This window comes from Diadema antillarum, unplaced genomic scaffold (assembly GCF_040938485.1).
Source record: "Diadema antillarum isolate AM-2024a unplaced genomic scaffold, OU_Dant_1.0 seq00000293_RagTag, whole genome shotgun sequence".
In the NCBI taxonomy this organism is placed as follows: domain Eukaryota; kingdom Metazoa; phylum Echinodermata; class Echinoidea; order Diadematoida; family Diadematidae; genus Diadema; species Diadema antillarum.
The window spans coordinates 617,993-645,248 of NW_027271319.1; the positions used below are offsets into that span (position 1 = coordinate 617,993).

The 27,256-nt window shown below is 39.6% G+C and overlaps 1 protein-coding gene across 1 annotated transcript; it reads left to right on the forward strand.

Annotated features, from left to right (window-relative positions):
* The first annotated feature begins 324 nt into the window (after nt 1-324).
* On the forward strand, nt 325-26,765 carry LOC139730142 (corticotropin-releasing factor receptor 2-like). The gene is made up of 12 exons (XM_071641043.1): nt 325-705; nt 13,383-13,809; nt 14,228-14,335; nt 15,101-15,198; nt 18,273-18,376; nt 19,528-19,645; nt 21,340-21,493; nt 22,280-22,346; nt 23,129-23,201; nt 24,322-24,404; nt 25,337-25,520; nt 26,197-26,765. The coding sequence occupies exons 1-12, from the start codon at nt 679-681 to the stop codon at nt 26,668-26,670; spliced, it is 1,917 nt and encodes a 638-aa protein (XP_071497144.1). The 5' UTR covers nt 325-678; the 3' UTR covers nt 26,671-26,765.
* Nucleotides 26,766-27,256: the final 491 nt, after the last annotated feature.

The window sequence follows — 27,256 nt, forward strand, 5'->3', positions numbered from 1 at the left end:
AGTGCCCATTATAAACATATGAATGGCTACGCAAAGTTATCATAAATGATTTTAGATAGCTATGAGGTATATGAAAAACCCTTCCCTTCGTCGCCTATCTAGGTTACCGCGCGTGCGCAGTGTAGTTATCATCCCATGGAAAAACTTTACGAGGTGCTCGGTGGCTCTGTCGGAACCTGCGCCACTCGCTCGTAGGCCTCACAGCCGATGGTTAGCTACAGGCGGCGGGGAAGCTGTCGGTTGCCGCTCGTGCCGGAGTACCACAATCACCAGCTGACAACAAGTGTTTTTCGTAAGGATAGTCCATCTTCCTGTAATCTCGCATGATATAAAAGTTGCACCTAGCGTAGAAGAGAGGGAGAGAGAGAGAGCAAACTGTATTTATAAGATAATTATTTTCTAAGTACGTTTCTCATAATAATATAAACGGTTCTTCTTCAGAGGCGCACCGTGTCTGTGATTGTGAACCCGACCTTGTTTGCATACAGCGTATTTCAGAATACCAACCGGAAGAGAACGAGATTTTGTTGTTGTCATTCTTATACGCCGTTGTCTATACAGCATTGCTGCATTGGCCAAAACCGGTCACAAATATTTCGCCTGACAATTTTTGACAGCTGCTCAACTGGATGTCCAAAGGTGATCAACGTTTGCACGAGGGCACAGGAAACTAGCGATATGGGAGGCAAAGATCGAAATAACATGGTGAGTTGCCATTATCGCTGAACGTACGTTATCTTGCGTTTGAAGTTCATTTCGTGTTTGCCGTATCACTATTTGTTAATATCTGCCAGCATGACAAACTTCGCCAGATTTGGAGTCACTGCTTGAAATGCGATACGAGTACAGCTGTACGTCGGCCGGTTTATATGTAGGCCTATTGCACCGGCCACGTATTGTAATGAAGATAATTATGTTCATAAAATGTCAAAACTTTCCTTTATAGCTTTGACATTTCCAACGAACTGCTTTTTAGCATAATTATTTAATTCCCACTTCTGTTTATCGATACCACATAACTGATAGTCAACGAAGTAATTGAGAACAGCGGAAAAAATACAGAGTCCAAAATTAAGCGATAACACTTTCGTTATCCCGTAAAGATACTGTTTAACTGATCATGTCACAGTTATTGAATAGCAGCGACTCGTAATTATAAATCGTTGCTCGGGTTGTGTAACAGTGATGGAGCGTCAATTACTTTATGTAGCATACACACGTCATTGTTACGCACACATACAACACACGCACACATTTACACACACACAAGCTCACATACAGGAAGATATTCCACGTTTGAACTCCATGTGTGCTACATGAATGAAACATGGGACAAAATATTTGATAGAACTGCAACTTTGCCGAATTCAATCTTCTCTGTATAGCAACCACGTATACTTCTACTATGTATTCCGCACAGCATAACGCATATTAGACCCGATCTCTCACAGATTATTGTCTATTATTCATTACTTCCGAGCTCTCTGTTAAAACACTGTCCCAAGGCCGCGCGTATGGACGATGATGCATGCATCCTCAACGCCTTTTGTCGTATGTTATCGATCGAATAGGTCACTGAGGTCATCAAAGTCCATGTGGGGGTTGGACGGAATAATGCATTTCCTTTCTTTCATCGTTTGATGATATGCGCACACGAACGTGACATGTATGGCTTTACTGCATAAAACGAAACCTGTTCGTTGGATGATAAATAGCTTCGCAACCGTGACGTGTTCAGTTTTTGTGCGGTATATTTTTCGTCAAGTCGAGTAGATGGTGGTATTTTGAAAATATATTTCTCTGTATGAAAGTGTAACTATAGTAGGAATGATACTGGCGAAGATAATGTTAATGTAGAAGTATCATTACTTGTGATACAATACGGATGGTAACGATGACAAAATGACAGTGTACAGTGCTTTCTTTTTATTTGCGTCAGGAGCATAATAATAATAATTGTTGTTGTTCAACATTCCTTATTATATGAATAAACAATATGAAATAAAGGACCTAGGTTGCCCATTCGATTAAACAGGAGACACTAGCCAAAGACAAACGACAATGCAGAATAACATGTAAATATTGATTATATACACCTCCCCAATGCCAAACGTTGTCGATGAGACGCAACTCATCTACATAACAATTGTCTCAGATTTAATCAATGATAATAAGGTAAATTCTATTTAAAAGTTTGAATCTATTTTTTCCCCTCCGTATCAGCATGATAAGTTAACATTACGAATACAAGCTACAAACAGAATGTTTTCTTTGTCTTTTCCAACACAAATCAGACATAGCTAGTCGTGTTTTGCCGTCGTGATCGACGTAAGGTGAAACTAATCTATATTGTATATGCCATCGTCTACTTCTGGGAAATCTACATCATCGAGATACTGCAATTAATCTCGTCATTGCAACAATAAGTTAACCCTCAAACACTTAAATGTGCACAAATGTCATACACGAACCAACAGGAGAGGAAATGAACGTGACACACAGAGAGTTAATGAGGTGGCAAAGAGTACCGGCGTCTTTAGTTCACGTTATTAATCGCGTACAGTCCTGACACTTTGAGATCTGAGGTAGCCTACTAACCTTAATAATAATTGTCTGTCTTGACGTTGAACTTTGATAAATCAATTCTCTCTCTCTCTTTCTCTCTATGTGTGTGCTTCCTTCAATGTGTAAAACATATGACGTGTCTGATTGTTAACTAGTACACATAATCATGCAATGGAAATGATCACAACGCGTTTTGTTTGTGTTTTTTTTTTTTGGGGGGGGGGGGGTGAGGGGGGGGGGGGTCGTACTGCACATTGCTTTCTTCATCTATAGAAATTGTTTGTCCTGTATACTATGAATGGCGAAACTCGCGATGGGTAGGTTTGTAATGTATGACTCTACATCACAAAGCCAACAAATGGACTCTTCTTACTAAATATTGGAAAGAAAGCACACATTGTGGAAAAATGATGTGGATTGAAAAAAAGAGACTCTGAAGTCGTGCTCTGTGCAATGAGTTTAAAAAAAAAACAGGATGTAACTCTCCATTGCAACAACAATGAAGAGGTTATCACATTAAAGGCATAATTTACCATTTGCAGATGCAACAAAAACCCAGCATTAGTACTGTAAAATAGTTCTAAAATGTGAGTTTGGGATAGAAACAACCACTGTAAAAATTTGAATCTGTATAATCAATGTAAAGTATCTTTAAATGAACAAAATGTGAACAATAGTTATAGTAAAAATGTTTCCAGACTAAACCGTCTACAATTATGGTTTAATGAGCACAATACTCATATCCCCTTATATTTTAGTCTTTATTGCGAAAATGTATACGGTAAGATGTTTTGTTATACAACAGACGTACACATACATGATGTATGTATCAAATGTGATATCTTGAACATTTCTAAAATCACTGTTCCCAACGGTAAACTGGACCTTTTAGATGAAATCAAACATGCTCTATCAGCACATTTAGCCATAAACAGATAACTAGTAGTTCTCAGAGTTTAAAGTGAAGAGTGCGTAAAGGGTTTCTAAGAAATGAAAAAGGGTCTTTAAGACATAGAATCACACTTATTCTACAAAGAAATGCTAGAAAAACTGCTACAAGCACGATTTTCCCAGTCATTTTAGGATCAAAAACATAATGTGGAAGAAGAATCTCGTTTTCAGAAAATATATTAAAAAAAAAATCACGATTGACTAGACTCCTTTCGCCTATTTTGAGTCCTCACGTAAAATCAGGATGTGACTTTTTTTGTTAGTCTTGTGATGCACGGTCACACACACACACACACACACACACACACAAAATGTCTAGTCAGACATGCAGACACATAAACGGGGTTGGAGGATGAAGTGGTCATCTTACATGGACATTATCTTTCTTGTGTTGGTCATATTTTTACTCTTATTTTCAAAGCGGCTATAATGTGGAAAGTTGTCCATCAATCTCAATGCTTCACGAACGGTTTAGTTACAATTGTCATCATTCATCATATTTATATATGTATATATATATATATATATATATATATATATGCCTATATTGATTATTATCCTTACAATCACCACTATCCTTACCATTATCATTACATATTCAAAAAGTGTTATGCTTGTTATTAAAATGATGGTATAGTATTGGTTGAGGCGAGGATTCAGCTTTTAAGTTTTTGCTATTACATACTAAGAAACCTTTTTATGATATATTAAAAAGCATGCAAATCTATTAGGAATTCAGAGTTTATTTGATGGAAATTGGTTTTGAAATGGCTGAGATATCCAACAACAAAGTGAAACAAAGCGATCCTAATAAAATCCGAGTCCCATCTTTTATTAGGATCACTTTGTTATGGGTATCTCAGCCATTTCAAAACTAATTTTCATCCAATAAACTTTGGATTCCTCTGAGAATTATGATATAATTATAATTAAGAGCATATTACACTTTTTCATATTTCATAAGAGGTTTTGAATTATCTTTAAAAAAAATCATCATAAAAAATGTTAGAAAACTGCAGCTCTATCTCAACCAAAACTGTATCATCCCTTTAATTATCAACTATTTGTCCAAAAGTGAGGGGTTTGTTGTTGTCGTTGACATACAAATCATCTTAGAGAGAATCGAGTGAGGCACAAAAGTAAACTAAAAATCATTGACAAGCAAGGATCACAATATATTTTGATTGTTACGGGCTTAGGAGACAAAATAATGGGGAGTGGGTAATATGCCATAACACACACACACCACACACCTTCACATGCACACACTCAGAAAGTCATGAATGTCGTGAACATAATGGATAATGGCGGAAGCTGAACAGTGTCTAACACGCGTCTGAGCGAGAAATAAAAACGCGCGCCACCTCCGGCGATCAATCACTCGCTGGTTCAAATGTTCGGGGAGGATCATAATCTTGCAGACTGGGTTTTTATGAGCCATCTTGTAAATCCAGTGGCGACCAAATTGACGTGGGTATCACGGGAAAAAATCATCTGCAGCTAAACGGAATTCCACGGAGAGAGAGAGAGTGTGTGTGTGTGTGTGGGGGGGGGGGGAGGTAGAGAAAGAAAGAAGCTCAAACATTTATAGAAAACAAACCATACATAGTGGACAAAAAAAAAAGATAATCAAAAGACCAGCTGAAACCTAACAGAAACGTTAGACTTTAGTTAACCCTTTCTGTGTCAAATAGTCAATCTATGTGGACAAATTTCACACACATACCTATGGACGGGCAATTAATGCTACACTCAGGGGTCTAAAAACATAAATAAGCGATTAACACGAGTACTTCAAGCACCTAAGATTTTATTTTTTTACCACATCTATAAACTATGACAAAAAAAAAATCTACACACGTCCTTACCTTAGTGCGATGCTGGTTGTCGCGATGCCATCGTACAACGTATTCATATGTGTTTTTTTTTTTTTTTTTTTTTTTTTTGAGAGAGAGAGCTTTTCAATAAGTTTCGTTTTCTTTTCTTGTATAAAAGGTACTTTGCAGAGTATCCAGATTCTGTTTATTTGGGATACAAATAAAAAAGTAGGGTTAGGAAGACAACTGGTTGCAAAGTATGGAATAAGGGTCTGGTATGCTTTTACCCTAATTATGGACCACGCTCTCCCACTTATATCCCACCCGCTCCCACTTTTTCTATACTTATAAACTCACTGACTCAGACATGTCTCCAGACAAGAAAATACAAAAACGTGACCCATTTTTGGGCTTTTATTTTGTTTTTGTCAACCATTGACCTTACTTTACTAGCGCTGACAAATCGATTCCATGATGAGTTGTTCATATAAAGTTGACAGCACTGACGTCGTAAATAATTTTTCAGGATTATTCTCTCCTTTTGGTTTTTCAACCTGTCATTACATTCAAAATCGGAGTCGTTCGGTGTGGTTTGGTTTATGGCTGTTGCTTCTGCTTCTAAGTATATCATAATGAAAATATGTTTGATTCTGACAGGCTAGGATGATAAATGGGATAATAATACACCAACACACATACACAAAAAGTCATGAATGTCATGAATGTCGTGATAATGTATGGTAACAACCAAACATAATCTGACGCGTGCATGAGCGATAAAATATAAACGTGCGCCACCTCCGGCGATCAATCACCAGTGGGTTCAAATGTTTTCGGGAGGTTCAATACCTTTCAGACTGGTTTTTGATGGGCCATCTTGTAAATACAATGGCGCCCAAATTCATGAGCTCATCATCTGAGACTCACCTGCGATTTAATGCATATCTAGGGAGAAACGGAGAAGAGAGAGAGAGAAAAAAAAAGTCCTGCTTCTACACATACTTCAAGAAGTATACAAAGCGCATTTCTGGAAAAAATGATTTTGAACGTAGAACCTACAAGAATAATACTAGTAGACCATCGCATTATTATCATAGGAAATTTTATTCAAAGCACACAGACCAGAAGAAACAAAAGAGATAAACAGCTTGGTAGCTTTATGAATTATCTTTAAAATCAGTTCAATTTCGAAAAAAGGTATTTGAAATTACCTTCAAATGAGAAAATCAGCAATAATGAATAAGAACACAAGAGAAAATCACAAGACAAGCGGACACATAAGCTTTTGACCTAACAAACATGCATTATCTCTATGACCCCCCCCCCCCCCCAAAAAAAAAAAGAAAAAAAAGGGGGGGAATTGAAATAGACCATTTTCAAGCTTTCACAATACACTTTAACAATGTCTATAGACTCTACATGATTTCCACAATGCCGAATACTACACACTGCTAACACTTCAGTTGGTAGCTATGGGGCAAGGTGTGTCGACAAAATGATGATATTAAAGGGACTGTACAGTAGTGGTTGAGGTGGGGATTCATGTTTTGAACATTCCTAAGTGAGATAATGAGAAACCTCTTATGAAATATGAAAGAGCATGTGATTTTATGAAGGATTCAACGTTTATTTGATGAAAATTGGTTTTCAAATGGCTGAGATATCCCCAAAAGTGATAATAATAAAAGGCGACATGCCCCACCTTTATTTGGATCTCTTTGTTTCACCTTGTTTTTTAATATCTCAGACATTTCAAAACCGATTTTCATCGAATAAACCTTTGATACCCCTTAGAATTGCATGCTCTTTGACATCTCATAGAGTGGTTTCTGAATATCTCACAAAACGTTAAAAGCTAAATCCACACCCCGACCAGAACTGTACACACCCTTTGATTATAGCAAAAGTTAACCGTTCCAATATTACTATTAAAAAAAAAAGAGCCAACAACAACACCGAAAGTGCTGGCAATCTGATACCGAATATATTATAATAAAAAAAATGCAAATTCTGTCCCCGTCTGTTTTTTTGACAATTTAGTCCCGACCATAATTTCATTTTCAGCGAGACTTAGGTCAAGTCCCTATGGTTTCATAGTATACAGCACTACGACTCAAACATACTCAGTTCATCAGAACACAAAACTTGTTTACGAAGAAAATAACGAAACTATACAAATGATGCACAGTAAAGAGTGCGTTAGTGGAGATGTAGCGCACTCGAGGGTATTTACAATGTAGTGCAACATGCACTCGGCTTCGCCTCGTGCATGTTTCACAATTGTAAATACCCTCGAGTGCGCTACATCTCCACTAACGCCACGAAATAATCCTGTGCATCATTTGTTTTATAAAATGGGTCGAAAACTAACAGCATTCTTCACGTACCTTTGTGGGTCAATACCAGTCAGCTACATGTAGCACTCGCCCAAGTCAAAAAGTCAAGATGTCCGAAGATGTTCGTCCCAAACATTTACGCACGTCGCACTCGGAAATCCCGCACATATAAGTACTGTACGTATAAGAGTATACGTACGCCACATGTTATGCACAAGAAAGGCCGGCCGGCAGCCCGAACTAGAAGTTGTTTACAGGATTGACAGCGCGTATAGAAGCGCGCGACGCACTTGTAACAACTGATTGAGTGCGCACTGCTAGTGTAAACATTGTGACGTCAGGCCGTGCATGTTAGTGAGAAATTAATGCACGCACACGTGACTCATTTCAGCGCTTCCAATTGACTACATTCTTGAACCCATTTTATAAAGTCCGTTTAACACCTTAATGTGTTTTGTTAGCGGACTTGTACGCCACCCTAGAATGCTTCCCCTCCCCCCCCCCCCCTCCCCCGATCGGTAAGGATGTCTAACAACTTATTGTTACAGAACACAGATTACTGGTCTTCATCCTCTTAATCCGCATTGTTCCATCGTGGCTTTTCTGTTTGGGTTCCGTTATATTGAATACGTCTGAATGCACTTGCTAACTTTGAAACTAGGCCAAGATTGGATGGATTACGGAAAGATTGAAAGAAAAGTCTTGACAAGATAATCAAGTAATGTCTTGGCATGGAGGGATAAAGAGAAAAAAGGAGAAAGGGAGAGAGAGAGGGGGTGGAAGTTTTACACTATAACCAACACCTCAAGTTTGCTGATGTTTGGCAAACAAGGATATCGCAAACTTATGCCACGCAGGTTGTCGCAATGCCACGACGACATGTGTTTTCCCCTTCCTTGTTGCTCCTTTTGATTCATCAATTCATTTCTTATCAAACTTTTCTTTGCCTTTTTTTTTTTTAATAGAACAGTGTGATTCGGTAGGTTGAGGCCCTCTTTCACTTCTAAAAAAATCACACACTTTTCAATTTCACCTCGAATTATGTACATTTTGTGCTATAAATAGTTACTGCTTTGAATGTTGGTATTAGTCATGAATAGAATGTGTTGATAAAGTATGCTTAATTTCATCTTAATCTGATAATCTCGGGTTTCTTTTTTTTTTGCAGTTTTACTTCATGTCTTTTGTCCCCCTCCATGCACAGAGCACAGCTCTAGAAGGTTAATAGCACTTAATGGTATACGTGTAGACCATAAATTTCAGAGGGTTCTTTCTCTGTAAACGCTTTTCTAGAATGTGAACAGTCTTTCCATTATTAAGATAGGTGAGGAAAATCCATTTTTATTGAGATACACGACGTTTTGAAGATTAGAGTCTGCTCTTTCAGAATCTGCTCTTTCAGAATCTGCCAGCTTCAATTAAGAAATGCATTTCTGGTAACATTGTGAAGCTTTTGTAAAACAGTGTCAAAAACTGTAGATTTATATTCGTAATGTATACTGTGCATATTCCCCTTCCTAACAATCCCTACGTAGGGGATTGATGTTATGATTTGACTATACCTGAACAAAGTCCATGTAGTAAGATTCCTGATCAATAATGTAATCATAATAACATGTCCCATTATTTTGATAAGCACAACTATGGCAAAGGAACAATAAGAAGCAGACCTCAGGCCACATGGTTATAATCAACACACTTACACACACGCACCCACACACACCACAAAAAAAAAATGAAACTGATTTTGAAGTAGATTAATGCAGTCGAGAGCGCAGTCACAGCATGCACTGTCAAAAGTGACAAACAAAATACCAAATTTACCAATTGAAAACGAAAGGAAAAAGCAATGTTTCTGTTCTTCTAGTACCGTTGAATCAATTCGTGTTTACAAATTTATCGACACACACACACACACACACACACAATCACACACTGCATATTATGTTTGCATGTCTAAAACATTTCACTTATATCTCTCTTGGAAAAAGGAGAAGACGCTGAATGAAATGGTTATACTAATTTAGATGCTAGACATAAAAATGTTATCAAAAATCGTGTGGTCGATTGAACTGAATATCAGCCCAGAAATGATATTGGCAAAACAACAACAAAAAAGAGGTTTACTTCGTATGGAATTATCTGCATGATTCCTTCCTTGCGTTTTATGACCATCATAATCATGTGGGTCTTTTACTTCTACGATTTTGATTACATGGCAGTCCCGAGCTGCAAGTAAAATAGCAGATCGAAGTTGGATAAAGCTAAACAAAAACAGCAGACATGTACACGCCTCCATTACAGACCCGAACAGACCCTTTCGTCCAACTCCAATCACCCGAGTATTCTCGTGGCGCGACTTATGCTATAATCTTCTGCAGCTACCGGCTCATGTTTGCGAGCACGTACCATTTCCATGCTACCTCTGGGGTGCCATTCTATGATTTATAGACCGTTTTATGATCTCCCGCGTCATTCTCTTTTATACGTTGCATTTTTCCCTTTGAAATTAGGAAACCACTATCATTCATTCTTGACAAGTGCAGCGGGGTAGTCTAGTGTGATAAGCGTGGTGTCCCCGGGGAACTGACCTGGACAATTCGAAGCGCCGAAAAACGATGCTCCAGATTCGAAGTACATAAATGCATGCTCTTGACATTTCGTACGGCTGTGTCAGGACATATTCCTGCATGTGTTGCCACGATGTGTGTTTTGTTTGGACTGCTCTTCAGAGGTTGTTGTAAAGTGCGTAGCATTTCCATTACCCGGTGCTCGACTGTTTGCCAGGGTGGCCATTGAATTTTAGAAACGGGAGGAACAACAACCGCTGCCCTGCGTGCGCCGAATAATGTATAATGTTAGCGCACTGGGGTTTCTCAAAGGAACGAACGTGCTTGGCAATAGAACGAAGACGAGGGCGTTACTATGGTTGTTGTTCTCTCCATACCAAACTAAGAGGCCGGTTTACAGATGTATTCTAATTATTGCGTGGACATTATTCTCTGAGGGACCCAACAACAAGCTATCCCATTTACTTCCATATTCTCAGTTTATTTCAAAACTTTGGGTGTCCAGGGGGGGTGTTTCATCAACGAGTTCGTCGGAGGTTTTCACCGACAAATTTGAAAAGCTACTGAAATCCTTGCGTCTGATTGGCTGATAGCAAATTTGTCGGTGAAAACCTCCGACGAACTCGTTGATGAAACGCCCCCCAGATTACGTGCATTTAATAGTTGATATGTCGGGCAAGTCTTCGGCAAGCACTGCCTGGTTGTCCCAAACAAAGAGGGATGTCATAGCCATTCATTGCCATGGAAACTAAATAGTTCGAAACAATCTCACCTGGCCCGAATGTTTATCATTCCTTCGGTTATCCACATCCTTGCTTTGTTATACACGTACAACGTTAAGTTTAAGTTGTGTCAGCAATTCTGTCCATTTCATAGTTAAGACTCGCGATTCAGTTAGCCTGTAACAATACCGAATCCACGCAGAACAGCTGTTTACAATAGTGTCCCGACAAGGGATTCTTGTTAGAAAAAAAAAGCAAACAAAACGCGTGCCTGGTGATTGATTCTCATTTGGCACCTCCCAGCATTCTTTATGAAATAGACAAGCAATGCCTTAGCACCTGTCACACGTACACTGGAATGTAGTACCAATTATCAACAAACAACAACTACAATAACACCGAGAACAATGCGGTGGGAGTGACAGTGACAGACGTTTGAAGAGAAGTGATAATCGACCACCTGTACACCTGTATCTGGTAAATTGCTTAGAACACCTGTTTTACGGTATATTGTGGTGGCGCCATTTTGAGCTTTGCACGGTTCGCCAGTTGGCATTGTTTACCGGGGTACACCCCGTATAATTTGGGTAATCTGGTGTCACTGGAATATATACATTACATCAAACAAAACAAGCCAAATCAGCAAGCACATAATAGCCGCGGTCACACTTGCAACGGATTGAGATCGTAAAGACCGCGATTTATTAAATTTCGCGATCGCGGCTATTAAATGTCGACAGGGCAAAGTATGTCGTTTACAAAAAAAAAAAAACTTGATATAAGCCTTACGTCACAAAAAAGGAAAGAAACCTCTTCTTGTTGGTCGTGATAGGTTGTTCTGACTATCGTAAAGGCCCCGTCACACTACAGCGAATGCCCAACAAATGCCAAGCGAAAGCCCAACGAATTCGAAAATGTGAAGACAGTTTGCATGTCTGACGTTCTTTGTATTCATTAGCTATTCGTAGGGATTCGCAGAGATACGCTGGAGATTTTGGGCATGTTTTAACAAAAATCAGCTATAGCGTATCTCTGCGAATCCCGACGAATAGCTAATGAATACAAAGAACGCCAAGCATGTTACGAACTATTCTAGTATTACCAACGGATGTGAACATATCTTCAAATTTTCAAATTTATTGGACATTCGTTGGGCATTCGTCGGGCATTCGCTGTAGTGTGACGGGGCCTTAATATCATCATTATCACACGCAGGTTATTCTCAAAGCAATCGAAATGAAAACACGCAGAATTATGATCCCTGGCAGTCAGGATGCACAGATCATGGTGCTGCTGAGATACACTATTAAAAACTTACCGAGATTGATAGAAGAGAGTCAAATTTCAATTCTAAACTTGCAGTTTATGACATAAGGGGGATGAACACTTGATTTAATGCTATTTATGTAAAGTTCTGCAACAGTTCTAGCGCGAGTATACCTCATCTTACATGGGATACCAATACATGTACTGTACATCTGATTCGCTTTTGATTACTCTGTATGAAAGGTCATTTTTTTTTTCATTTCTATCTGAGAAGGTGGCTGGATAGCTCATATTCAACTGCAGTAGCTGGTCTTCCATGGGGTCCAGTTGGATGTAAGGCGGGACTATTCACCGGGCTATGAAACACTCTGCTCTTTGCGATGAATAAATGAAGCGGGATCTTTTACGTGCACGAGTTGTGACTCTCTCACGCAAGGGTCCTCCATATTATGTCCTATCCGAGGGACAGAGCGTTTTTGCCTCTTACAAGAGGGGACGGTATGATTACACACAGCATTGCTCAGTGAGACCTCGGAATTGAGCAGGGGTCATTTGAGGCAGACGCGCTACCAACCATTTGCCGACTAAACTTCCCGTTTATACTAACAGCAAGAAAGCTCGTTCGAGGTTTGCCCGACACAGAAACGATCAATGCATACCTACTATATATTTCAAGCATGTGCATGTAGTCAGTACATACAGGACAGGAATTGAATAGCTTGTTACTTGGTCATGGTGGGAACATGCAAAAACTTGCACCCCAAGTTTCTCAAGAAGTGACAACATTCTCCGAAAAAAAAAGACATGCCGTTATTTTATGGAGACATTGCTCAACGCACTATACTAGAAGTTTTCCTTGTTTCTGATACAGCTCACTGTATGTCTGCGTATTGCCTGTAGTTCTCATAATAGATTAAAGGTCAGAGGTAATAAAAATGAATATAGTGAGAGCGTATCTTTTCTTTATCTTCTGCAGGTCAAAATGACGTTTAGTAGATGGCAAAGACCTCGCTAGTGAAGAAACGTCTCTGCAGGTTCATCTTTTTTTCTCTCTCTTCTCTCTCCACTTTCTTTGGTGTATGTGTATGTGTGTGTGTGTGTGTGTGTGTGTGTGTGTGTGTGTGTGTGTGTGTTTGTGATACACTCCACGTACAGATTACCATCTTGCTGGTTTTCGGCCTTGTGCTCTACGGGTTGCCATGTCACGGTCAACCCACCACTAGGAGGTCCTTCGTGGAAAGCGCCACCATCGGTCACGGTGGAGGAACATCAGCGTCAACATCAGCAGACCCTGAAGACGACGACCGTCAGCTTGCCGGGTTGTTTGGCCAAACCTTGTACGAGCCAGACCCGAAGAACCGAACGTTTGAAAGTTTGGAGCCGAGTGCCATGGGCCCTCTCACATTGCCGTCTTTACAGACGCCGAATACCAATAACCTCCCTATGGACAAAGACACGTTTGACGAATACGTCAAAAAGCTATTGGGAGAATTTACCGACACTGACCCCAATGGTAAGGTGGAGTGCGCCTTAAGAACACAGCTCGCGAGGGACTATCTCAATTTCACAACAGAAAATGGAGGTAAACAGGACATTGTTTTCTTCTTGAAATTCGATTTTCTCTCAATATCTCTCGTGCGCAGTTAACGACCACTGCATAGTCATTCAAGATCTACTTTTCCTCCCTGGATCGTAGTGTGCAAAGAATGTGGGTCCCTTGCAAGCCTGAAAACGAAAATGCCTTGGGTGCATGACCCCAATGCCTCGGGGCTGTTTACGAGACCAGCGCGTACCTCGAAGGTGTTTTCCCCTGCTTCATGGGTAAATAAGAATAGAAGATTGCACAATGTTTAAAATAATACGTCAATGGAATTCAAGTTCAAGTTCAAGTTCAAGTTCAAGTTCAAATTGTTTGCCTGCATTCATCATCTGATCACAGAAACAGTCATCTTAGTCCTTTATGTTTGTTTGTTTTTTGGTATTGTTATTCTACGTCACAGAAACATACTGCCTTGCCTTCTTCGATGGCATTCAATGTTGGGAGGAGTCGGAGCCTGGTATCTCGTTGAAAGACTGCCCTAGCTCTTTCCGTGGCGTCACATACACAGGTAAGAAGATTTATGAAACGAAATCATCAATTCTATTTCTCTTTTTTATTTAGGGGGGGGGGGGGTCGGGGTGAAAGTGGAGCTACGCATAGTTCATAATCTGTTACTTAACGTCTTTGAGTGCATTTACGCATTGTGAATCGCATTGTCTACAAACGGAGGTCCCGAGTTCGAGTTCGAGGCCTGGGCCCCGTTTTATCAAAATATATAATCGATTATAAATTTCCTTACCACACAGACGGCCATAGATTTATAATAGAAATAAACTATATAATCAATTATAACTCTTCATAAAAAACAGAGCCCTGGTCCTTCTAAGTTCCTACCCCCTTGGACAAGATGTTTGTAGCCACAGTGTCCCTTTTGCCCCTTTGCGTGTATAGATTGGTATCTGACACTGCAGGGGCAATAATGAATAACTGAATAATAGTTGCAGGTCCATGTATAGAGGAACAGTAGTAAACACGGAAGAGGCTATTCCGAGTGAATAAGATCTCATTGTCATACCAGTCTTGACTATACCACTAGCAATTCGCGATTAACCTTAACAAATTCAGAAAGAAAGACAGAAAACAGATCGACAAAATTGTTTCGTAGTGTGTCGCTATAATGTTGACTCTTATGCGAAGGCTTGTGCAGTATGTCAGCACAGACACGCACAAACGAAAGAAAATAAAAGAGAAAAATAATACAAGATAGAGTTCTACATAGCTAAGCGCATACTCATAGTTACCAGACCGTTGTTTCTTTTACGTCGTTGCACAGGTAAAGCCACTCGCATCTGTGAATCGAATGGTACTTGGGCCAACGAAAACCGATCCAACTACGGGGACTGCGAAGCGCTCAAGATGCCATACGAAGAAGTAAGTCATAATTAGTAACTGATTTAATGAAATACACACGAGAAAAATCACTCTTAAAGCCAGCAAGAAGTTTCCAACAGAGCAGTGAACAATGGACTATAGATATCTGGAAGAGTCCCGAAGTATCAGTGTATTGACTGAGGGAAACGATGCGAGGCTCAGGACACAGGAATGGATATGGGCGGGAGTTCATTGCCACTTGGTCTACTATCAGATGGTCTACTTCACAGTTTGTCTAACACCACTACGGCTAAACTTATTTTAGTCTACTATCAATAATTTGTCTAATGTCTGTTTTGTTTACCTCTCACTTGTTGGTGTAATGCCCAGTTTGGAATCTTATCGATTCGTCTAATGACCTGATGGTCTAATTGCAGTTTTGTCTCCATGGATTTGTTTTCCCATTTTGTCTAATAAACTGTGGGTGTTAAACGAAGTGGGCATAGTATACATCAAAAAGTGGACCAGCTGGTAATGAGCCCAATTGGACTAAATGGTCATTAGACGAACTGGATGTAGACGAAACGGGATTAGACCATGTGGGTTGAGACTAAGGGTTATGGCTATTGGACGAAGTGGGAGTAGACCAAGTGAAATCACCATAGGAGGGTAGATACCACCATGGAGCTATAGTAGCTCCATGATTCCACCAATTGAAGTAATTGGACGGCATCCAAAGAGACAACCTTACTTTCTGAAGACAGACAGATAAACGGTCAAACAACCAAAAGCCGACAAAACATAACTAGCCAAGCTGAAGAATAATGACCAGTAAATAATGGAGAGGAAGATGGAAAGAAGAAGATGATGATGAAGAAAAAGAAGGGAGATGAAGAAGAAGAAGAAGAAGAAGAAGAAGAAGATGAGAGAACGAGTTAGAGAGAAATAGGCACCTATATAGAGAGGGAATGAAGTTATAAGTGGCTTTTATTCATCTAATGGTTACATCATGGATCCGCACAAATCTTGATGTGTGGTGTTTGGGCGCACTATCCACGTTTCTGAGTGAGGTGCATACGATGCAAGCATTGTACGGATACGTCCGATGTCTACCGCTGATAGGCAACGCAACAACCCAAGTGTCTTCGTCAGATTCATAATTGCCTCGAAATTGCCTCGTAATACCTCCTATGGAGGTATTATCTTTGTTTCACCCAGTTTTCCCCTCAGTTCATTTAATACATACATGGTACAATGATACTCTTAACTCTTTATGTGCCGTGGTGTAAATCCCCTATGTGCCACATTATTCTTAGGCACCAATGTAGCCATGCTTTGGAGAAACAATCCGCTTTTCAAATCTCTTTAAGTTAAAGTAGATTTTTGTTACCCTGGAAATGTACTGAGCAAAGTTGTCGAGAAAATGCCAAACTTTGCTTTGATGTAAATTGTATAACAAATCTACGATCGTTTTTCTTTCACGTGACCAGTAGCCACATTATTATAGAGACATTACTTTTGCACGCAAAACAGTGCCGGAAACATAGAATTTACTCGTAAATCCAGTAGGGAACACCACTTGATAGCCAATCACCACATGAAATCAAGCTGCCTGTGGCAGGAATGGAATCACGAGAAACGCTTTCACCGTACTGTGGCATTTGGCGATTTATCGGTCCGTTTTGGGCGGCTTTGTGCTTTTGAGCAGAATATGCAAAGTCGGCACGCCGTCGACTGAGTTGGAGGTGCGAACGTGGCACATAAAGAGTTAATATAATAGACATTATAATTTTGTATATATTCATAGTTGTATGTACAAGTTAGATGGCTCGCATTTTTGTTTTTGCCACACTTTACTGTGCACTAACTTAAAGGCCCCGTCACACTACAGCGAATGCCCAGCGAATGCCCAACGAATGTCCAATAAATTTGAAAATTTGAAGATATGTTCACATCCATTGGTAATACTAGAATAGTTCATCATCACATGCTTGGCGTTCTTTGTATTCATTAGCTATTCGTCGGGATTCGCAGAGATACGCTGGAGCCGATTTTTTTTTTTTTTTTTAAACATGTCCAAAATCTCCAGCGTATCTCTGCAAATCCCCACGAATAGCTAATGAATTCAAAGAACGTCAGACATGCAAACTGTCTTCACATTTTCGAATTCGTTGGGCTTTCGCTTGGCATTCGTTGGGCATTCGCTGCAGTGTGACGGGGCCATAAGGCCGGGGCGTTCTATTCATCCTGTTTGACTCCCTCTTTACTATTTGTTTAATCTTCCACCCTTTTCAATTCCCATCGTCATTGTGTTCCTGATCTTGTCTGATGTTGCCTACCCATTCATCTCTTTATATCCTTCACCTAGGTTGCCCATCTATGAGCTTCGGGATCATCACTAGCCTTAATGCGTCACCTTTCCTTTGTGTTTGTTCACCCATTGGTTTTATTCCCCAAACAGACCCTTTTGTTCTTACTGTTCTGTCGTGCCCCTTGCCCCTTCAATATAGATCATGTTAAGCTACTTGATACTTGGTGACGTAATCCCACTTTGGCAGCTCACACAGGACGCTATGCTGGGATGATAGCCGAATAGAGCCATTGGAAGCAGTATCGCAACGTGCAGAAATGGTGGTGGGCAGACATAGCAGCTAATATCATAAAATTATTCAGTAAAAATGTTATGTCAAGTAAAAACCATCACCCTACCATAACACGCATGGACTATGAAGGGAAGGCTTTCTTCGATCCGACCAGTATCGGCACCACCTGCAACGATCCATGTTGTATTCCTTGAATGGATTATGTCGTATGACATAGTTTGTGTTGGGCTTCTGTTTTGGTTATGTTTTTGTTTTGCTTTCTCACCGTCGCTAATAATTAAAATAACATAAATCAATATTGACGGCACTGTTTTTTTTTTAATAAAGAAGTCTTGTACTTGCAAAAGAGTTATGGATACGGCTAATCACTCGACAGAGTCTGTACGGTGCCTTAAATCAAGCAATACAGGATCTGCAGGGAATTCGCCTTGCTTTGAACAGTTTACTTTTTTAGGATCACCAGTTTGGTACATTGCTTTTCATCTTATATAAATGCTAATACCCAGTGTTCACGTAATCACTTTTCCACAGGGCGATGGATACCACGCGTTCCAGTTCGATATCGTTCACTTCGTTGGATATTCCGTTTCATTCTGCACAACATCGGTGGCTCTAGCCATTCTCCTGTGCTTCAAGTAAGTCCCCCAATTCTGCTCGGCTGCGAACATCGCAAATACGGCAGCCCAGTAGCCTTTTGTCAAGCCCCTCTCGCTTTATGGTGAAGAGAGCCCAGCATAGTGGGGTTGCGTGCTCGACTGGACTCGTTACAGCGAAAGGGCCTTGACAAAAGGCTAGCAGCCAAGAAGATTGGTATTCAGAGCGTCAGTTATGATGCCCCACCGATAGCCTTTGTTTTGGAGAACGAATTAACTAAGACTTTGATTAGCTCTTAGTCTTTGTAAAACATCATTCACCAAATACGCCGAAAGGGATTGAAAAGCAAAAAGACGGGTCAAAGATGATTTTCACTACTGATAAAAAAAAAAAGATAATTACGTACAGTTATTTGTCCTGACTTGAATTAGTTGTGATTTAACGAGTCAGTAAATAGCTTGACTATCTTTTTTTTTTTGTCTTTTCTTTTCAGTGCAGCCTTACCTTTTACATTTAGAAACTCACAACACTGATGTGGCATATAAGGTGACCATAATCGATAAGTCTCCCTGGATTCAGTCATTGATGCTGAATCGTTTTAATCTTAAATTCATGTTTCCCGTTTGCGCTTTCCGTACTTGCCCCTATTAGCAGGTCTGTAACACGTTTATTTTTACTGGAATCATGAAAAATAAAATCAATATCCCTTTCAGCTTTCTTTTAATCAGCCTAGTGAAGTATGTCGTAATGACAATCTTTTGGTTTTGAAAACACTTTGCTTAGTGATTAGCTTAGATTCAGTTTCTAAGTGGTAATAGAAATGACAATTATTTTTTCTTTCTGTTATCCTGATTTTGTTTGCATCTTTGCTTAACTTGAAAATAAACTTGAGGCTTGGAAGCCTCCGGAAAGAATACGAAAATAAGAACAATAACAGAGACAAGCCTTTTAAATATTTGAGCTTTACCTTTTGTAATATGAGTTTATTACGTTTTTGTCATGGCTGGCGATAAAATTAATCTGTGAAGATTGTAAACGTTCTAACTACCCCCAACCCCCCCCCCCCCACACACACACACACACAGATACCCCATCGCTCTACAAGTAGATTGAAAAAAGATTATGCCGCTGAGAAAAGAAAAATCGATTTCCAATCAATGCTACGTCTTCATAATTATTTCCACTGTAATAGGTCGCTTTGGTGCATTCGGAACTACATCCACATGAACTTCATTGTTAGCTTTCTTCTTATCTACGTAGTCTTCTTCATAGTCATAATGTCGACTACAGTGGAGAATGCCAACACAGGAGTAAGTTGTTGTATTAGCTTTGTATCATCTTCTTTAAAAGCTTTCCATGATGATATTATACAGGAACATTACTACTGCATTTTCTGTTTTTGTTTGTTTTGTTTGTTTGTTTGTTTGTTTGTTTGTTTGTCGTGCGTGTATGTGTGTGTTTCTCTTTGTGTGTAGGGCCTATAATGTATGACTGTGTGTGTGTGCTTTAACTTTTTTTTGGGGGGGGGGGGGGCGGGGGGATAAACAATATGATACAACTTTGCTGCAATCAATGATCGACTACAAAACAGCAGTAGGATTTTTTTCAAAGTCTGATCAATCATTTTTTTATATATATATATATATTGGCAGCGGAGGGGGCGAAAAACATAAATCAGCAACACTTTCAAATGTCAGCCAGTGTCATACAACCTTGCTGTGATCAACCATATAACAGCAATAAGAAATTATTTATGACAAAAAGTCTGATCGATCAATTTTTTTTTGGTAGAGGAGGGGGCGAGTAACATGAATCGACAATACTTTCAGATGTCGGCCAGGGTATCATACAATTTTACTCTGATCAACTACAAAACAGCAATAAGAAATTATTTATGACAAAAAGTCTGATCATTTTTTTTTTTTGTGGTGGAGGGGGCGAATAACATGAATCGACAATATTTTCAAATGTGAGCCAGTTGATTGTCAAGCTATCCCCAAGCTCAGATGTATTTTGGTTGTTTTCTGAAGTATCAACGATCCATATTAGCACAATCATTACAGGAAATCAATCGTGATTGAATTCGAAGTATTTTCGTGTCGCACATGATGTGAATAATCATTGTTTATTAAAGATACATTTTCTCTTTGTGTGTGATGTGTGTTTGTAGTTAACTTTCTTTTCATTTTTGGGTTGAAATTATCTAAACAGGAAAAAAGACAACGGGGGGGGGGGGGGGGGGGTGGGGTATCAGGAAAAAAGCATAGGGCTCGGTAGAGCTTGCCTACCAACGAATTTAGTTCATGCTTTCATCCAGGAACATATTCATTTCTGTACTACCACCACCAGCATATTGCAGTGCCTGCGTCTAACGACCCTAAATCTTGACTTAAATGGCCGCAAATTAGTCAAACTGAAAACCTGTCTGCCTGTAGACTCTTTTTGCGCCAAAGTCAAACCAATGTTAGAATAGTAATGAACGAAATGTACGCATTCATTGCATTGCATTGCATCGCGTGTGGACCGAGACGCGAGCTATCCCACAATGCATCTGCTATACCCAAGGGCATATTCAACAAATTTACGGTGATTTGCGTTTTGGCGGCATTCCGAATTTCAGCGATGGCATGTAAAATGTCATTTCATAATTGTTATAATATTTCATATTTGGAATAATTCCAAATACGAAATGTGTGGGCAGTATATTAACTGTATCCAATCGACGTCATACAGTTCATCGTCTCTCGCTCGTTATATCTTCCCTTCCGACGATAAGTAGATCTGCGCCCACAAAAATATCGATATTAATCGAAATGTGCGTGGGATACAGTTAGAAACTTATTTGGGTCTGTCTCGTTACTATTGAATTACTACTCTTCTTATTTGTTCTTCCATAAAACGATTGTTTTTAAGGTCTGCCCTAGGGTACCCAGCATCCTCATCGAAGCATAGAATACAAAGGTTAGAGTTACTAATTCATGTCTTAACTCATTTATTTCAAAAGTGGAGATGCCATGCATCTGAACTCGCGCTGGTGACGCTCACCGTCGCAAACTTCTGCTGGATGTTCGTAGAGGGCGTCTTTCTGTACTGCACCGTCGTACTTGGCCACCAGGTTCGGCATCGCGTGCTGTGGCTGTACGGGTTCATCGGCTGGGGTAAGCCATTGCCTAGTACGCCATGCAGGAAAATATCAATCGAACTTATTCGGTTACTAAAATACTCTGCAATTAAGGTAACAACTATATTCGACAATCTAACTTTTGGTATATAATTAAGTTCTGCCTTATTTTGTGTTTGACTACAGTACCATGAAAGCTAATTATTATTTCGCGTAATATCGATTTTTTTTTTTATCTTGGTTGATTATCAGTTTTTAAACTTAATTTTCTCCAGTAAATCCTACTGAATGGTTTTCGTTTGTCCTATTTTTTTTTTCTTTGAGATCATACCTTCAGGTACGTGGTCGGTATTAACAACCAATACATCGACGTGTATAGTGTAGATAATCGTAAAACGTTTTAACGGTAAAGGTTGTGCACTGATAAAATTCAAGACAATCATAACAGTGACATGGGTCATGAAAAAAAAATCAACGGCTTCCCTTAAAAAAACAAAAAAAAAACCAAAACAAAACAAAACAACAACAACAGCAACAACAGCAAAAGTAAAAGTGAACTTTAGCATGTTACCTGGCGGTAGGTTATGTATCAATCTCGGTTTGATGTTGAATTTTACGTCGAATTTTATACACATTATTTTTGTCTGTTTGTTTACTTTGGTGCGTGTTTTTTTTTCACCCGATTCATGTTATGTTGTAGGTATCAAAGATTTAAAGTCTGCAACTACATGCGGGTAACATGGGTCAAGGGTCATGTATCCCCCACCATTTCACTTTGAACTTTCACCCTTTTACTGTTCTTTTTTGCTTTAAATCTTTACAGGGATGCCATTGATAATCACAGCCACTCAAATCGTTGTCCAGCTCTGTGTCAATAGTCATTATTTCGAGTGAGTACTAATGTGGAAACACAAGGATTGTCACAGTTAATCGTTGTTAAGTATTGTTGAATATACAAAATGTGAATAATGGTTATGATAAATATACTTCCAGACTAAACCGTCTACAGTTATGGTTTGATGAGAAAATGGTGATATCCCCTTATATTTTAGGCTTTATTGCAAAAAAAAAAAATATATATACATATATATATATATATATATATATATGGTAGGATGTTTTGTGATACAACTGACCTACACATATGCATCAAAAGGAATACATGTATCTTGAACAATTTCTAAATCACTGCTCCCAAAGGTAAACAAGACCTTTGAGATGACTCTATTTCTTGTAATCGCTCTTTTAATCCTTTTTTAGTTTTGTTAATTTGAGTCAGTGCCTTTTTCTTCTCTTTTTTTTTTTACTTCCTTTGTGTAGATAGCGTTTGAACTCTCTATCTGATAACACTGCCGAATTTATTATAGTATTTTTTTTTTGTTTTGGCAGGAGTGGTATTGTTACTGTTGTAACAGACCAAACCAGAAAATCATTACGTATTATTGATTTAGTACCAGTGATAATGACAGCGGCAGTGATACTAGAAATGATGGTAATGACGACGATGATGTTAATGACCATGAATAGAAGAAGTAGTAGCAGTGGTAGTTAGTAGAAGTAGTAGTACAGTAGTAGTAGGTAGTAGTAGTAGTAGTAGTAGTAGTAGTAGTGGTGGTAGTAGTACATATATAGTAAGTGTTATAATTGATATCAACATTTATCTTAATAACAGACAAACGGAGAGATGTTTGGAACGTAGCAAGTTGGATTACATTCATGGCATTCCCACTGCTCTCATTGTCTTGGTAAGATATGTATGTCTGGTTTCTCTTGCTGAGTTTGGTTTTTGTTTGTTTTTTATTTTTTGTTTTTTTTTTTGTAGAGCTCTGGCGTGAGCAAAGTTGTGTGATCGAAGTTACGTACATGTGTGTCTCCCACTTTTCTTTTTGTTTTGTTTTTGTTTTTTGGATTGTAATGGTAAAAAGCGGGAAGAGTTTCTGATGTTGAAACTAACACACGCACACACACACACGCACACACACACACATACACACAAGCACACACACGCCATTTGATATAAAAATGGTATACCTACAGAAATTGACAACTTCGTTGGAAAACGTCATGGAAATAACCGTTATGGATATACTATTTCTAATAACTACCGATGTTGACTCTTCTTGATAGAATTTCAAGCAATCTAAAGCTTGTGCAAAGGACTGGTCCGCCCTATATGCATTTTTTATCATTCTTTCTTCTATGTTTGTAAAATAAGAAAAATGATACCTCGTTTTGATTTATGTAAATATAGTATAAGGGAATATTATGATAAAGAGAAATTTATTGCAAGATATAATCATAAGTTGGAAGTGTTTCAGAAAAAATGATGTCTCTTTAGACACCTTTTTTCTTGATGTATATTATATTGTATTGAATTCGAAAAAAGTATGATGTTATTTGAAATATGATGTATTACGTGTACAGATGAAAGAGAATAATAAATATCCCAGTGAGGGGGAAGAAAATTCTTTGTTCGTATTTTGCACGGCAATATCAAAATTATGTTCACTAAGAAAGGACACGCAAAGAAGACATTGTACAGAATCCTGCAAAGAAAGAGGTATACAAAAACATACTATCATTGCTTGCATTCATGAATCTCTGATACAGTAAAGGATTCAACTTGATCAACTTGATCAGACTCATTAATGTTGCTTGATCGCTACGCAGAAGATGTGTAATACAAAGAAAACACACGCAAATACACCCACACACACACACACACACACCATCACACACACCATCACACAGTCACACACATATACCTACTAGTGTTGGTAATGTATATCAGAATTTAGAATTCGGAAGGCTTTTGTTATTGTTGGAGGACTAACTCTTTGATTATTTATTTCTTCTGTCACTCAGATAAATTTCTACTTCATGATTCACATCATTGTGGTGATCAAGAGGCAGCGATCATCGAACAGCAGTGAAATGCAGCAGTACAAGTGAGTCAATTTAATCGGTGACCTGGCAGAGGGAGACAAGTAGATGGAGAGATAGATAGATGAATAGATAGACAGACAAGTATAGCTAAAATAATAGATCGACAGATAGCTAGATAGACAAAGAGTTAATAGATTAATTGAAAGGCATAACGTATATGCATAAAGGGAAAGATTGACAGATATACAGATAGATAATATATCGATAGACAGATAGATAGATAGATGAATTATGCATGATAGAGAAATAAAGAGAGGAGAAAAGGAAGAGGAAGAATACTGATATATCACACGATATCTGGGCAACTCTTTAATTTGTGCAGAAATGCTACAGGTTATTACCACGTGCAACAATTCTTTCGTTCTCGGTTGCTCAAAGCAAGTTTGCAATTATTAATAATCATCAGCACGTCTGCCCTTTCCTTAGCATCTGTAGACTTGAGAATTAGAACAAATGATAATGCTACTGGTTATGCCATTTTCGAGGCTGTTCTCTCTTTTTTTTTCGTCCTTTCGTGATATCAAAGAGATCACATACTAGTTCCTGGTTTAAGTCTTTGGTTCAAGTTTCCTGGCTGCAGTGGTTGAAAACAAAAGACACTTGATTATTTTCATTCCCTCGTCCTTCAAAGGTAATGTAACTTAATGTCGTATGTCCCGCGATTGCTCGTTTACTAGTCCACTGCCTGGACTGTCTTCGTCCTGCTTTGCATATAGTACAGTCAATGAGAGAGCATACCAATATTTCGTCGTTGATGGCGTTGTAGGAATGCGAGCCCTGAAAGAAATACTCGTTTACAAGCATTCAAATCTATCTTCACGGCCACGTAAAGCAAATATAATCATAGCACAAGAAAATAAATACTTATTTTGTATTATGCTCATGTATTCGTGCCCTAAATACAAAAACAAATATGCCTCTGCATTATCAACAGGAAAGCGTTCCGTGCCCTTTTTGTTCTCACGCCGCTCTTGGGAGGGGCCTACCTGCTCTTCATCGTTGAGCCGACCGAATACCCATCAGCCGCCTTCTACCACGTCTACACCAATCTCCTGATGTTCTGCCATTCCACGCAGGGATTCTTCGTCGCACTCATTTACGTCTTCCTCAACCCTGAGGTTTGTCAACATCCGGGAATAGGAGGTCACACCCTACCGAGACCTCCTTCTCCTCCTCCTCCTCCTCCCTTCAAAAATTCACCCCATTCTTGTAATTAATAGGGATCTTTAGATTTGCAACGCGGACGTGGGGGGGGGGGGGGACCTATTCTGCTTCTGTGCATGACCCCTGATCAAAATCGATCTCGCGTGTTTTCACGAGGGTTCTGGGCCATATTTTAGCGTCCGCTCAAATTCAGGACGCAGAAAGCTACTTGATGCCATTATGACGTGGGTGCTATCAATTTTACTTTGTTTAGGCAGCAATTGCTGCGTCTTCGCAGGGACGACGCAGGGAGACAGGAGAACGGTCAACGCAACCGTTGTCTCAACATCCGCGTTGCAGATCTAAAGCTCCCTGTTGACTCTCCCGAGAAGAATATTTTTTAGTGTAATTCCTAAGCCACACTTATTCTTAACCATACGATTTATTTACTTTGCATAATCACAAGGTGGGTGGCAGAGCGCACAAATTTCAAGGGGGTATCATTTAAATTCTCCATCATTTAACTTTATTGGAGATATGAGTCGTCAGTTTGCTAGAAGATGATCCCCCATTCTTTCATCTCTTTCTCTATTAATTTGTTTGGTGATGTGTCATGTCCTATTGTATTTATATTTTGGTCTTTACCTGTAGGTACACAACATCATCAAGCGTCGGTTCAGCAGCTGGCGGGAGGACACCACAGCCTTTACCATCATTTCCCGCAGAGAGTCCAAGTCTCAGCCCCCTAGCCATGCGGCTGAACGGGGGCACGGCCCCGGCGGCGGCGGCGGGGATGAGAGAAGCTGCGGATGCGGCGAAAAACTGGACGCGGATGCATCCAATGAGGGCGCTGTGCATATGACGCCCGAAATAACCGTCGGGGATTTCCCCGAAGTCGGGGAGGAGTTCGCACTCCTCCCTTCGCAGCTGCACCAGAAGGCGGACACCAACGGGAACGTGTCCAGCAAGTCACCCGCCGTTGACCGTCCGCCCGTTGACCGCGACGACGAATCGTCCACGCTTATCGCAGACAAGGAGATTGATTTGGCTAATGGGGGGCCCGGGAAAAACAGACAAAACAATGGAGACGCAAACATTGACATGACAGGTCACGTGAAGATGTGATATCGGGCTCACGTATATTATGCGCAGTGCCAGAGAACATTCGGATGATATCAGTCTATGGGGATCCATGGGAAGTCTTCGGTAGCTGAGATAGTCGTGACCAGTTGTCGTCTCAACGAACAGCCGGCTTTTTGCGTCATGAGGAAGCATGTTACTATAGAAGCCTACAGGTGCTCCTGCAGTTAGCTGTATTCTATACCCTGCATCAGCTGCTGCCGTGTTACTTCCTTGCTTGCCTAGTCATTGGCTGCACTTTATTTATGCAGTCTATTTGAAATTACTAGCGCAGATTGTTCTAAACCTGATCAACAAGACTATTAAAAAGAAACAAAGCAAAAACAGCACAAAGGCAGAACAGTAAACCGAGACAGACGTGACATCGATTTGAAGCCATGTAACAACTGTGTTGTCTTGTTAAACTGCCTTGCTTTACCCTGCGCTTCACGCTAGTAGCATGTGGGCATGTATGATACTGTATAGCATCTTGTATCGTGCAGAACTCGTCTGTGTACAGTTATTTCCATTATTCAGGTCGTTAAAAATCATGTTGTGTTGATAATCATGTGATACTATCTGGCGTACTTTT

Bases quoted from the DNA above. Each gene is read 5' to 3' on its own strand.
- LOC139730142 (XM_071641043.1), top strand. From the start codon at position 679: ATGGGAGGCAAAGATCGAAATAACATG. The intron at 23,202-24,321 runs GTAAGATATGTA...TCTGTCACTCAG, and splicing joins CCACTGCTCTCATTGTCTTG to ATAAATTTCTACTTCATGAT. The intron at 24,405-25,336 runs GTGAGTCAATTT...CATTATCAACAG, and splicing joins AGTGAAATGCAGCAGTACAA to GAAAGCGTTCCGTGCCCTTT.